The sequence below is a fragment of the Hyperolius riggenbachi genome, chromosome 11 (genome assembly GCF_040937935.1).
Source record: "Hyperolius riggenbachi isolate aHypRig1 chromosome 11, aHypRig1.pri, whole genome shotgun sequence".
Taxonomy (NCBI): Eukaryota; Metazoa; Chordata; class Amphibia; order Anura; family Hyperoliidae; genus Hyperolius; species Hyperolius riggenbachi.
This window is the reverse complement of record NC_090656.1, coordinates 144106788-144120482: the sequence shown is the minus strand read 5'-3', so window position 1 is coordinate 144120482 and position 13695 is coordinate 144106788. Positions and strand designations below refer to the sequence as shown.

The 13695-nt window shown below is 44.1% G+C and overlaps 1 protein-coding gene across 2 annotated transcripts in view; it reads right to left on the bottom strand.

Annotated features, from left to right (window-relative positions):
• DNAJC4 (DnaJ heat shock protein family (Hsp40) member C4) overlaps positions 1-13695 on the bottom strand; it is a 223041-nt gene that overhangs the window by 69444 nt on the left and 139902 nt on the right. For both annotated transcript variants that reach the window (XM_068259430.1, XM_068259431.1), the window contains exon 4: positions 8673-8902. In XM_068259430.1, coding sequence (XP_068115531.1) covers positions 8673-8902 — 230 coding nt within the window. The remainder of the gene's footprint in view (positions 1-8672; positions 8903-13695) is intronic.

The window sequence follows — 13695 nt, the reverse complement described above, 5'->3', positions numbered from 1 at the left end:
TATCTTAGTAAGGAGGCTTTTTGGTCTCTTTCAGCCCTTTACACACTCCTAGGAGTGCTGGTTCACCATAAGCTTGCTAGGCAATCTGTAACATTTGTAAATGTGATTCTACTATTGTGAAGATATTGACATGGGGAACAAGCAAACCAGAGAAGAGAGAGCTGTAACCTGATCTCCTTGCTGTCTGTTTACAGTGCTGAACCAAGCTGATCAGAATCAGAATCATCTTTATTTTGCCAAGTACGCCAGATAACGTACTCGAAATTATATGTGGTGCACATGGCATTGGCAGAGACAGGACAAGACAAGGCATAATCGACATGAGAGTAAATGAGAATATACATGGTACAAACAATAGATACAATACCGTACAATATACAATGCAAGACATACATTATACAGATCCATGAGTCAATTTAGGGTGTTGGGAGAGGTCTGCGTATGAGTTCATGGTCCAGGGTGGGTAACAGATACAGTCCATGACTCAAAGTTCAGGGTGGGCAACAGTTACGTGATACAGTTCATGGTTCAGAGTGGGCAGCAGATACAGACCAGGTGCCGGTTGCGGATTTTCTTCCCAAGGGCTAGAGTGTTGTGGCCTGGCAGGAGTTTAGCGCGGAAGTAGGAGTACTGCTTGGGGAAAGAAAGTGCACTTGTGCCTGGTGGTCCTGGAGGCAATTGCTCTGAACCAGAGACCCAACGGGAGGAGCTCAAAGAAACGATTTCCTGGATGGTAGGGATCAAGAGAGATCCCTTTGGCCCTCTTCCCTAGTCTGGCGGTGTGGAGGAGATCAAGAGGTGGCAAGGGCGAACCTATGGTCTTTTCAGCAGCATGAATTATTCTCTGGAGTTTGTATTTGTCACTAGCCATTGCCCCTGCATACCAGATGATGATGGAGGAGCAGAAGATGGATTCTACAGTGGCAGTGTAGAAGCTGATGAGCAGCTTCTTTGGGATACCAAATTTTTTCAGGTGTCGCAAAAAGAATAACCTCTGCTGTGCCTTCTTTTGAATTTTGATAGTGTTCTCCCTGTTATAATTTAAGTAATAATTCAAATGGATACAGCACTCACCACCCTTTCTGGACAGTCAATCTGTATGCAGCTAGCTGCCAATAAGTGAAACCTGACAGTTCCCCTTAGAACAATAAAATCCCAAGTACAGCAGATCATCCAGTGTTTTCCTTTCATCGCTGTCACCTGTTCATATACCTAAATGGGAGAGAGAAATAGGCGCATAGCGTATGATCCTTTTTGCACAAGTACACCCTGTGTAATCAAACACACTGTGCAAGGGAATTCTATCACCACATGCAGGTTGGGGGTCACACTCCCCCCTTCGTTTCCCTGCTCACCAGAAGTATACTTGAAAACAGGCACATCAATAACCACCAACGGCTTAATCTATAAAACATAAGGACATCCGCCTCCTCATAGCGTAAAATTTTCTTTAATATAATAAAAAGCCCACAAACATATATGCGTACCGGATAGTAAAAACAATAAGGCACATCTTACATAGCCGCATACCGCCTTCCAGGCTTCCCCGCTGTGGCGCCGGCTGCTTCCGTCTGTGAGGTGATCTGCTAAGCGTGCGTGTTCAGAAGCTCCGCCCTGGGCCTTGTTCGCAGAGTATACCTTTAAATAGAGGTTTCAAAGATTCAGGCAGAAGCATCTCAGTGTCTGCTTGAAGCAGATGATACAAGCAGATACTGAGAAGATGTTCCTAATCCAAGGTCTTAGGCCTACACTGCCCCAGACAAATGGACTGCGGGAACAATCAACATGGGCCATATTTATAAAACATAACATTCCTGCAACTAGGGCATAATATCTTATAGAATATTAATCGAGTAGGTGTGTGTCCTGACATTACAAGGGATCTGAACCAATCATAGATGGCTCAGATGGGGTTACATTTAACTCTTTCTGGTTTATATAAAACCCACAGCCGGAGTATGGAGTAGCACTCTTTCTGTCTTGCTACCTGTCCCTGCTGGCTTAAACCTTTATATAATCCATTTCTGTTCTGATATGATGTATGCTGTACATAGGTAGTCTAGAGGATGTAACATAGTATAGACAGGAGATCACCTGATTACTGTCACTAGGAAGGTAATCAAGAAGCTGCAACGCAACATGAGAATCTGCTTGGCTAAGATGTGACGAACTGTATCTGTACATCTGTTTCCTTAATAAACAACTTGTACATTGAAGACGACTGAGAACGGTCTATCTCCAATAATGCTTGCTGTGTGAGAGTCAAGTTATCTCAGTCTGTGAGGTGCAACTCTAAGAAGTTGCTGGTGTCGAAGCAAAAAGGTGAATTATAACACTCCCCCATCTAAGATTGTTTGTAAGAGTTGTGCCCAGGAACCGAGCACTCGGCACTCTGGAGACTGCGGTCTCCCCAATTAGGACTGTGTCTCCTGAAGTCTACGATCAGTTCTACAGTCTATGCTGTGTTGAGGAAGAGGTTATTTCCCCTGCACCAGTTGCAGATCCTCTCAATTTCGCTACGGTAGTCAAGCTCTCCATTGCTGCTGATAAGGCCGATGATTGTTGTGTCATGCGCAAATTTGATAACTTAACAGAGTCAGAGGTTGAGGTACAGTTGTTGGTGTACAGGGAGAACAGGAGCGGGGACAGTACACACCCTTGCGGAGCTCCCATGTTGGTGTTTCTCTCGCTGGAGAAGCAGTTGCCGAGCTTCACCCTCTGTTCTGTTTTAGAGGAAGTCCTTGACCCACCTGCAGATGGAGATGTCAACTCCTAATTGCACGAGATTGTCAAGCAGGATGTCTGGACAGATGGTATTAAAGGTGGAACTAAAGTCCAAGAACAGGATCCTAGCGTAATAGTCAGGCCTGTCTAGGTGTTCCGTGATGTATGCTAGGCTCACGTTAATGGTGTCCTCGACTGACCGGTTTGCCCTGTATGTAAATTGATGAGGATCAAGGACTTCTGGTATTCTGTGGACTGCTTCAGGAGGGCCAGGATCAGGCGTTCAAAGACCTTCATGATGGTTGAGGTTAGAGCTACTGGTCTAAAATTATTGTGATCTGTGTTTCCCGGCTTTTTGGGGACTGGGATAATCGTGGACCTCTTAAAGCATGAGGGGACTTGACCTTCAGTTAGGGACCTGTTGAATATGGAGGTTAAGATGGGAGCCAGCTGGTCCACGTAATTCCTCAAGCAGTTCAATGACACACCATCCGGGCCTGAGGCTTTGCTGGGGTTGGCCAAGCGGAGAAAACGTAGTACTTCCGCCTCCTGGACTGAAAATAGGGTGGGGGCACCATGGCTCTCAGGGAGGAATGCTTGGGGGGAGGCCACTATAGTCCTGATCTGTAGCCCTGTAGTCGCCCCAACTCCAAGTTGATCAGACTGCTTTTCAAATCTGCAGTAGAAATCATTGCGCTCCTCGGCCAGATGAAAGCTAGGGGCCACTTGCTGGGGGGAGGATTTGAAGTTCATAGCTGCCCTCAGGCCCTGCCACACATCTCGCGAGTTGTTGTACTGGAGGCTGTGATGCAGCTTTTTGGAGTAAGCCCTTTTAGCGTATCTCAGTTCTCGCTTCATTACATTCCTGGCCTCTCTGAACTCCTCTGTGCAGCCAGACTTGCGAGCCTCCTCATTGAGTTTCCGGAGCTTGTGCAGCCTGCTATTGAACCAGGGCTTGTTGTTCGGAAAGACCTTGAAGGTCTTGGTCGGTATACCCAAATCCTCACTGAAACTGATGTAGGAGGTGACGTTCTCTGTCCATTCCTCCAGGGTGGGTGCCTCTAGGGCTGTCCAGTCCGTGCAGTCAAAACAAGCCTGTAGCTCCATCTCAGCTTCCTCTGTCCACTTTTTGACCGACCTAATGGCGGGCTTCGTGGTTTCCAGATGCCATTTGTAGGTAGGAATAAGGTGGATTAGGCAGTGGTCAGAGTTCCCCAGGGCAGCAACTTGAGAGGCTTTGTATGCATTCTTGTGGACTGTGTAGCAGTGGTCCAGGGTGCTATACGATTCCTAGTGGGGCAAGAAACGTGCTGTTTGTAGGGAGGGAGTTCCCGCCTCAGGTTAGCGCTGTTAAAGTTGATAAGGATGATGAAGAGGGCCTCCAGAAATGTATTCTCCCACCATGAGATGCAGTCACTGAGGATTTGCAGGGCAAGCTTGCTATATGTGTCGGGAGGGATGTAAACCAAGAGAACAAAGGAGTAGATCTCCCTGGGTGAGTACAGTGGCATGCATTTGATGGTTAGGAGCTCGACATCAGGAGTGCAGACCTTGTCGAGGATGGAAACATTGGTGCACCTGGCAGCGCTCATATAGAAGCATATGCCTCCTCCCCACTTTTTCCCAGGTGTGGACACGATCTGCTCAGAAGAGGTCATAACCAGGCACTTTTCAGGGATGCTGTCATTCAGCCAGGTCTCAGTGAAGCAGAGAACTGGAGTGTTCCTGCCAATCGATAACCAGAGTTATGCTACAAGAAATTTGTCAGGACAGGGAGATTGAGTGAGAGATATTAGCTGTGTATGCCTGTATATGTGTGTTTGCATTTTGTGTGCTTTATACAGTATGTACACAGATGGCTTTGCTGTTTTTCAATCTGAGAGCTCCTGTACACTTATAATACACATGCGGATGTATTGTCCCTCAGGTGTTTTCTCTCCTTGTGACTTGGTACTCTTGAAAATGCAAACAGCCCAAAAACACAGGAGAGGAGTGTGTCACCTGTAAAAATGCATCATGTCATGTGGTAAGGCAGAAGATAGAAATGCATGTTAATATGAAAGCTTCAAATGGCCATGCACATCACATAGCATGTGGAATACACCAAAGCTGGCTGGTGTGTGTGGGTACAGTGCTGCCCATAATTATTCATTGCCCTAGCAAATTTTGACTTAGTTACTTTTATTCAACCAGCAAGTATTTTTTTGATGGGAAATTACATAGGTGTCTCCCAAAAGATAATAAGACGATGTACAAAAGGCATTATTGTGGGGAAAAAAATTTCTCAGTTTTTATTTAAATTTGAGCAAAAAGTGTCCAGTCCAAAATTATTCATTATCGTCACAAACTGTCACAGTCTGTGGGAAAATCCAAAGTTCTATACCATTCCAAATAGTCCAAGCTGTTCTAAAACATCCTAATTACCCTGATTAATTGGGAACAGCTGTTTTAATCAACTCAACAGGTGAAAAACAGCAGCTCTCTGCAGTTGGTTTGTGGACAGTCATGGCTATGACAAAGAAGCTGAGTGAGGAACTGCGGCTGCGCATTGTGGCTGCTCACAAATCAGGAAAGGGTTAAAAGGCCATTTCTAAATGTTTTCCAGTTCCAGGGGTTACAGTGCAAAGTATTATTAAAAAATACAAGATATTCTGCACAGTGGAAAATCTCAGAGGACATGGTTGAAAGCCAAAAGTTACACCTGTGCTGGCCAGGAGGATAGTGAGAGAGGTGATAACAAATCCAAGGATCCCCACACCAAGGCCACCCTGGTGAATCTGGGCTCTGTTGGTGGCAATGTCTCAAGGCAGACAATCCAACAGACACTGCACACTGCTGGGTTCCACTGATGCAGAACAAGGAGGACACCACTTCTCCAGATAAGGCACACAAACGTTTGCTTGGCCTTTGCATATGCTCATCTGGACAAAGAAGAAGACTTCTGGTCTTCTGTGAAACAAAAATTTAATTGTTTGGTCACAATGATGTTGCCTTCATTTGGTGTAAAAAAGAAGAAGCCTTCAACCCAAAGAACACTTTCCCCACTGTAAAACATGGTGCTGGGAACATAATGCTTTGGGCAAGAAGGTTGAGTATGTGCACCCTATAGAAAGAAACACAGAGACAACGGGAGCCCAGATGGTGCAGTACGTCACAGAGATTGATGAATAAACTAAATGGTGTTGAAATAATACTCACAAAGGCGGGTTGCAGAAGGGCAACCGACCACTGGAGGAAGGTGGAGATGCACAAACCCGACTCCACTCGGGGTACCAGGAGACTTGGCGAAGGTCGATCTCTTGAAAAAAAAACTCTTACACACTGGCAAACTAGGTAGTGTCGGAGACCACCAGTGGTCAGGTGTAGGAGCACCCCACGGATGGGGTGAGACACAGTAAAAAAAGGGGTAAAGAGGCGCCCAAGGTGAATAAAATACATTAAAAGCAATTAAAATATAAATAAATGAGGTGGCTTAACTCAATGATGACACACCCATATAGGAATGGATATTTATTAGTAATAAAAAAAGCACAGGCAACACGTTTCGTGGGAACTCGCCCTCTTCCTCAGGCCAAATAAAGTGTCTACAACCATCAAGAGAGGCGCTTAGTGCTACAGTTCAGCATTATAAGAAACATATAAGTCAATAAATATGTATATAATATATAAATAAAAAACAAAAATTGCAAGTAGAAAAATTAATGACAATAAAACATGAGGATACAATCTATGCGTAATATAAGTAGCTGATATATAGTTAGTAGAATTGCTATGAACTGGTTTGCAGGGGGTATTTAAACAAATAGTTATGATAAATGGTCACTCCAAAAAAAAAAAAAAAAAAAAAAAAAAAAAAAGCTAGTAAATCTCGTAATTGACAAGACGCATAGATTTGAATGCAATTCCGAAAATTTGTGCAAATGATAATGCACATCCACGTATCTCAACGCGTATGTGCATAGAAATATATAGAGATGCATGCATCTACACATTACATTCCCATAATAATGAAATATGTATAATGAGCACATATTGATGGTAGCTCAAGTATAGGGTATTAGTCCCCAAACAAACCATTAATATCCAAATAAATAGTTAATGAATTGATTAATAAATAAATAAATAAATATCCCTCTTTTCAGACTAGGCATACTGTATGGGTAATGGGACAGTCACAGGTATGCCGGACTACCACCACGGTCACAGCCTGCTGTTAAAAACAGTATGTCACAAATATATAAAAAACAAGAAAAGCGCCTTTAAAACTGTGTCTATGAGCTATAAAAAAAATTATGTATTAAACTATATATCTAATAATTAAGAAGGAAATAAAGGAAATGTATAGTACTATCATGCAAAGGTTTTTAGATTGACATCTGTAGTTGCAACGCAGGCGCAGTGGTTTTCAGACTTTAAAGTCTGGAATTCCAGAATTGAACCGGAGGCGGGGCCGGAGCATCGGTGAGTGGCTGCGCGGGCACAGGATGTCTGTGGGGGACCATTAGAAGTCCCGGGTAACTTCAACTCATTTTCCCCTGACCCCCCTACAGTATCCCTTTAGGTTAACATTTGCCAGGGGTATGAATAATTATGGGCCCTTATGATGTCATGGCAGGCTGCAGAATGATCGGACGCTGGCACGTGTTCTCTCATTGGTCGGTGCCTTTGTCTGTTTGGATGGGATGCGGCGCTGTGGATTACACTATGTGTGAGCCCCGACTGAATGGGGATTAGCTTTTGGACGTGTCCTCCCCGTTATGATGTCACGACAGGCTGTGAGAAGAGCGGACTTTGGTGCTCGCTTCTACTTGTCTGGGTGGGGCGTGGCGTTGTATAGGCCGGCGCCTTAATAGAGATTCCAAAATCCCAATTGCTCTAGTGGTATCAACACCATAGCCTTACATTAGAGAAACATTTTTACAAGCACCAGCGATGCTTAAAACTTCAAGAACGCTTCAAAAAGCGCTCTAGTGTGCCCCAGGCCTTACAGATCAAAAATGAAAAGTGTGCTTAAGGGTGCCCGTGTGTTTAGGCCTTTAAAGAATGGTTTTCTGCAGATTGTGATTTGGCATTGGGGGGGCCCAGTAGGTTTTCCCAGTATGGGACCCAAACATTTTTGAAGGCGGGCCTGCTTTCTTCTTATCTTTTTCACAGTTTCCTAGTCATATTGTGGCACTTTACGCATGAACAGCTGCATACTTGTGTCTTCAACCTTGGAACTATTTACAGTGTACGCCAAGAGAGCTCCCCCATGGACTAGGGGGTTACTCAACAATTTTTCTCTTTAGAGGAGGAACTGGAAGGTGATAGAATAGCAACAAGCCTGCCTTTTCCTGGCTGAAAATACCTCTGTGCTTAGTTTAATTTGCTTTGCCTCAAGTCATGTATTCCTTAAAGCGGTTTAAAACCCTGACATAATATTCAATAAAAACATGTTTTCCTACTTTTTATATGCCATACAGTTATCATATTTGCATTTGTGCATAAGTATTATTATTCATTTAGAAGTTATTGGTTTCTAAAAGTACAGTTTTTTGCTTTGTGAGCTGACTTTGCATTTTATTAATAACTGGTTTTATTCGTTGCTGTTTTGCAGGGAGACAAGCTTTCAGTGTCTCTCTGTCTCCAGCAGCTCCTGCACAGTCAGAGAATGTGTCACATTCCTCACTTGTTATCTTGTGTTTACTTAAATGCATCATTATCTGAAAGTTCGGCTGCGGCAGCATTTCTCTGCACGGAACTTTCAAGCTCTGTGTGTAACCCTTCGAATGCTGGTCTAGTAAAAAAAAAAATGCTGGTTGCGTATAATATGCTGTAAATAATGTTTTAGAGCAAAGTTGAAATGCAGGGTTATATTTCACTTTAAATATGAAAATTAATAGATTCATTATAAGCACAAGATGAGATATTCAGAAAAAGGTAGCAGTACATAACACTTTTACTGTTACCAGTTATAAGCTTCCTCCTCTTTGCTGTAGGTATGTGTTGTGCTCTGTCTTCGACTGTAAGATTTGGGTGTTCTCTGATATGGAGAAACATAGGCGTGTCTTTGAATTGCCTCTAACACCTGGTCATATTCCCTGCGTGAAGAGAGCTTGCCAAGTACATTATATGCTTCATTGATACGAACAAACTGAGCATGAAGAAGAGGGTTTGAGAGGTCTGTGTCAGGATGGCACTAAAATAAAGCAAAGAAGATGTTTCAGAGCAGTGCTTGAGAGCAATACAGATAAATAATACAAAGAAAAGGTTTCTTGAACATAAGATGACAAAAATGGTACAAAGTACAGCTGCAGTTGTATATTTTTGTAAAGATCCCAAAACTGGGGTTACAGTATGTCCAACAGTTCAATATATACACTTTACTCAACAACAGGTTCACGAGTGCAGAGCAAGCTTTGTTTAGCCTGCAGTGCTGATACTATATACAGTAAAGTCCTGGTTACCTGGAACTCACTGACCAGCATTCTCAACCAACCAACACAAATCACCATCAATACTCACAATGGTGAAGGCCAAATTCTTAGGTTATTTGTGGGTTCTGCTGTGCATAAACACTGGGTTCCACGGCTCCCTCAAGGTAAATCTACTTCCAATGAATGTATTTTAACATTTGATACAGCGGTCATGGTATCTATATAGAGTGGGGTACCATATATGCTAGACCGATTTTTAACATTGAGTCTCAGGCAAATGTGAAAGAACACTTATCCAGCATCAGCCGATTCTTGTCAGTGCCGGATAACCAAGACTCTACTATATGCACTACAGTCTAGTCACTCTGCAATGTGTGCCAATATAAGTTCTGCCCTTACCGTACGCACCCCATCTAATTTACTATAATTACTGTGACTTTGAAAGTTCTTGTGGCTTTCTTCCTTCTGCAAGCAATGCATGAATGCCTTCTTTCTCCATAAAAAAAAAAATATTGAGGACCAATCAGCTCAGTGCGCACTTGACTGAGAAGATAAAAAGACAATGGCTGTAAGAATTGTTAAAATGTTGGCCATTTACAACAATTTCTACGCTGAAGGGCGCAAACTGCATGAAAGCAGCACTGTGGATCCTAATAATTTAAATGTATTGTTCTATTCATCAAGGTTTCATCTTAGGGCCATCTCCACTCGTGTTTTAAACACTATTTTTATTGTATTTATCCAATAGTTTTTTACAATAAACATTGTAAACATAAAAACAAAAAAGACTGCTGTCGATTTTCTTACATTAACAGTGGCGTTGGACTAACCAGGGAACATGCTATGGGAGAGGGAGGGAGGCCACTAGACACAAGGGCCCATATGCAATTAATGTTTTCTCTTGAGTTATCTCCTAGGAGATCATTTTCATATTCTATTTAAAATAACTTTTCAGCATTTTAAAATTGAAAAAGAGTCCAAAAGTTGGTGACAAAAGCAGCGGGCGGGACTTACCTCGCCTCGTTCCGGCGCGAGCACTCCACTGCCGCTAGACTGGTCTGGTCCAGACCAGAGCAGCGGCACGCAGATCCGGCACCGGAACAAGGAGAGGTAAGTCCCGCCCGCTGCCCGCACATTAATTCTGGAGGGGACAGCGAGGGATGGAGAGCCCTAAGGTGAGGGAAGGGGGGGGGGGGGGAGATGGCCCCCCTTTTCCACCGCTGCTCACAGCTCTCCTTCCACTGCGCTGCTCCCCTCATGCTGGGGACACACCTGACTACCTATTCTGGGGACATATACCCCTGGCTACATATACTGGGCACATATACCTCCTGACTACATATACTGGGCACATATACACCTGCCTAAATATACTGGGGCACATATACCTCTGGCTACATATACTGGGACATATACCTCTGGCTACATATACTGGGCACATATACCCCTGACTACATATACTGGGCACATATACCCCTGCCTACATATACTGGGCACATACAGTGGGTTGCAAAAGTATTCGGCCCCCTTTAAGTTTTCCCCATTTTGTCAAATTACTGCCACAAACATGCATCAATTTTATTGGAATCCCACGTGAAAGAGCAATACAAAGTGGTGTACATGTGAGAAGTGGATCGAAAATCATACATCATTCCAAACATTTTTTACAAATAAATAACTGCAAAGTGGGGTGTGTGTAATTATTCGGCCTCCTGAGTCAATACTTTGTAGAACCACCTTTTGCTGCAATTACAGCTGCCAGTCTTTTAGGGTATGTCTCTACCAGCTTTGCACATCTAGAGACTGAAATCCTTGCCCATTCTTCTTTGCAAAACAGCTCCAGCTCAGTCAGATTAGATGGACAGCGTTTGTGAACAGCAGTTTTCAGATCTTGCCACAGATTCTCGATTGGATTTAGATCTGGACTTTGACTGGGCCATTCTAACACATGGATATGTTTTGTTTTAAACCATTCCATTGTTGCCCTGGCTTTATGTTTAGGGTCATTGTCCTGCTGTAAGGTGAACCTCCGCCCCAGTCTCAAGTCTTTTGCAGTCTCTAAGAGGTTTTCTTCCAAGTTTGCCCTGTATTTGGCTCCATCCATCTTCCCATCAACTCTGACCAGCTGCCCTGTCCCTGGTGAAGAGATGCACCCCCCGAGCATGATGCTGTCACCACCATATTTGACAGTGGGGATGGTGTGTTCAGAGTGATGTGCAGTGTTAGTTTTCCGCCACACATAGCGTTTTGCATTTTGGCCAAAAAGTTCCATTTTGGTCTCATCTGAACAGAGCACCTTCTTCCACATGGTTGCTGTGTCCCCCACATGGCTTGTGGCAAACTGCAAACAGGACTTCTTATGCTTTTTTGTTAACAATGGCTTTCTTCTTGCCACTCTTCCATAAAGGCCAACTTTGTACAGTGCATGACTAATAGTTGTCCTATGGACAGAGTCTCCCACCTGAGCTGTAGATCTCTGCAGCTCGTCCAGAGTCATCATGGGCCTCTTGACTGCATTTCTGATCAGCGCTCTCTTTGTTCGGCCTGTGAGTTCAGGTGGATGGCCTTGTCTGGTAGGTTTACAGTTGTGCCATACTCCTTCCATTTCTGAATGATCGCTTTAACAGTGCTCCGTGGGATGTTCAAGGCTTTGGAAATATTTCTCAATAACTTTATCCCTGACCTGTCTGGTGTGTTCTTTGGACTTCACGGTGTTGTTGCTCCCAATATTCTCTTAGACAACCTCTGAGAGCAGCTGTATTTGTACTGACATTAGATTACACACAGGTGCACTCTATTTAGTCATTATCACTCATCAGGCAATGTCTATAGGCAACTGACTGCACTCAGACCAAAGGGGGCCGAATAATTATGCACACACCACTTTGCAGTTATTTATTTGTAAAAAATGTTTGGAATCATGTATGATTTTTGTTCCACTTCTCATGTATACACCACTTTGTGTTGGTCTTTCATGTGGAATTCCAAAAAATTGATTCATCTTTGTGGCAGTAATATGACAAAGTGTGGTAAACTTTGAGGGGGCCGAATACTTTCGCAAGACACTGTGTGTATAGGTGTCTGGTACCGAGGTGATGCCACTGTCCCTCTCCTGTTTATTATGTCCCCTTGTGCTTTTTCTGTCCTCTGTCTGGTGTCCTCCATTCCCCTGCTTCTCTTCTGTTCTATTTTATCCTTATGTATTCCCCTCTTATGTGTCCCCGTGTCGCCTGGTCTAGGTGCCCTGATACTCACCAATGAGATGAAGATGAGAAGGAGTCCCACGATGAGCTGCTTCAGCGTGAGCCAGCACCATGTGGCCAATCAGGCGGGGAAGCAGCAACACGCCCATCTAATCTGCTATTCTGACAGGACTCAATGGTCCCAGAGGCAGGACCAAAGCTCTGTCATTGAGCTAGTGATTGGCCCTGGACCTTCGGGTCCAGTCAGAATAGCAGGCGGTGGTGATTGGATGGGCATGTTGCCCGATTGGCCCCATGCCACTGGCTTACACTAAAGTCGAGACACCCCTGCTGCCCGTGTTTTGAAACTATGCAACGGTCTCCCGGACCACAGTTATCCCCTGCAGCATCAGACCATCGCTTCCTGCAGCAGACAGCCAGAAACCACCCGCCGCACAGAGACCTGGCGTCCTCTCCCACTCGCTGCAAAGTACTCTTACTCTCAGCTCCTGGGGACAGGTACGGTCTTCCCCCTCACCTCCAGCTCTCACTCACCTATCTGCCAGGCTACTTAGACACAGCCGCAGCTATCTGCGCCACTCGCAGCCCAACACCCGGCTGTGCATTCAAATTGAGGCCCCGGCTTCTGTTACCAAGTTTGCATATGTGTATCGGCGGCAAGAAAACAAATTGGCCGCCGCTGAGAGAAGAACAATGTCCAGAGTTTACAAACAGGTAAACTATATATAATCAACGCAGAATCTAAAAATAGAAGACGAGTCTTCAACAAAGAATAAAATAGGCAAATCTCTACAACAATAAGTATGGGGGTCACGGCACAGCTCTGAAAATCATGGATACTCAGAAAAAGGAAAGTGGCTTAACAGCTGGTGACAACCCACATTATAAGGTTGTATCAACGGTTTGGTAGAACATCGGGAAACAACAGTCCACCAATTCAGCAATGATTCATCTCACGAATGGATGTCAGTAAACATCATAAAAAACAAACAAATGTCAACTCTAAGCGTAAACCATTTAATAGAGTTTTCATAGTAAAAACAGCATAAAAAAATTGCATAAAAGCAAAACTTACATACAGGGCCCATGCAATGGGAACCCTGAGAAAGTTGCATGTGTGTATGGGTCAGCAGTGTAGGACAGTATAAAGGTGCCGCCTGTCTCCTTCCCGACCGATTTTGCAAACTAGCATCATCGGGGATGGCTTTTGTTACCAGACTATGCCACGTTCACCTACAGCCTGCATAGCCACCCCGGACAGTTAAAGGCACCATATAGACGCTTCACAAAGCCTGCCTCAGCTCAGCATAAGCTCTGGAGCAGTGACTAGGTGGAAACTTAGTAGGTAATTT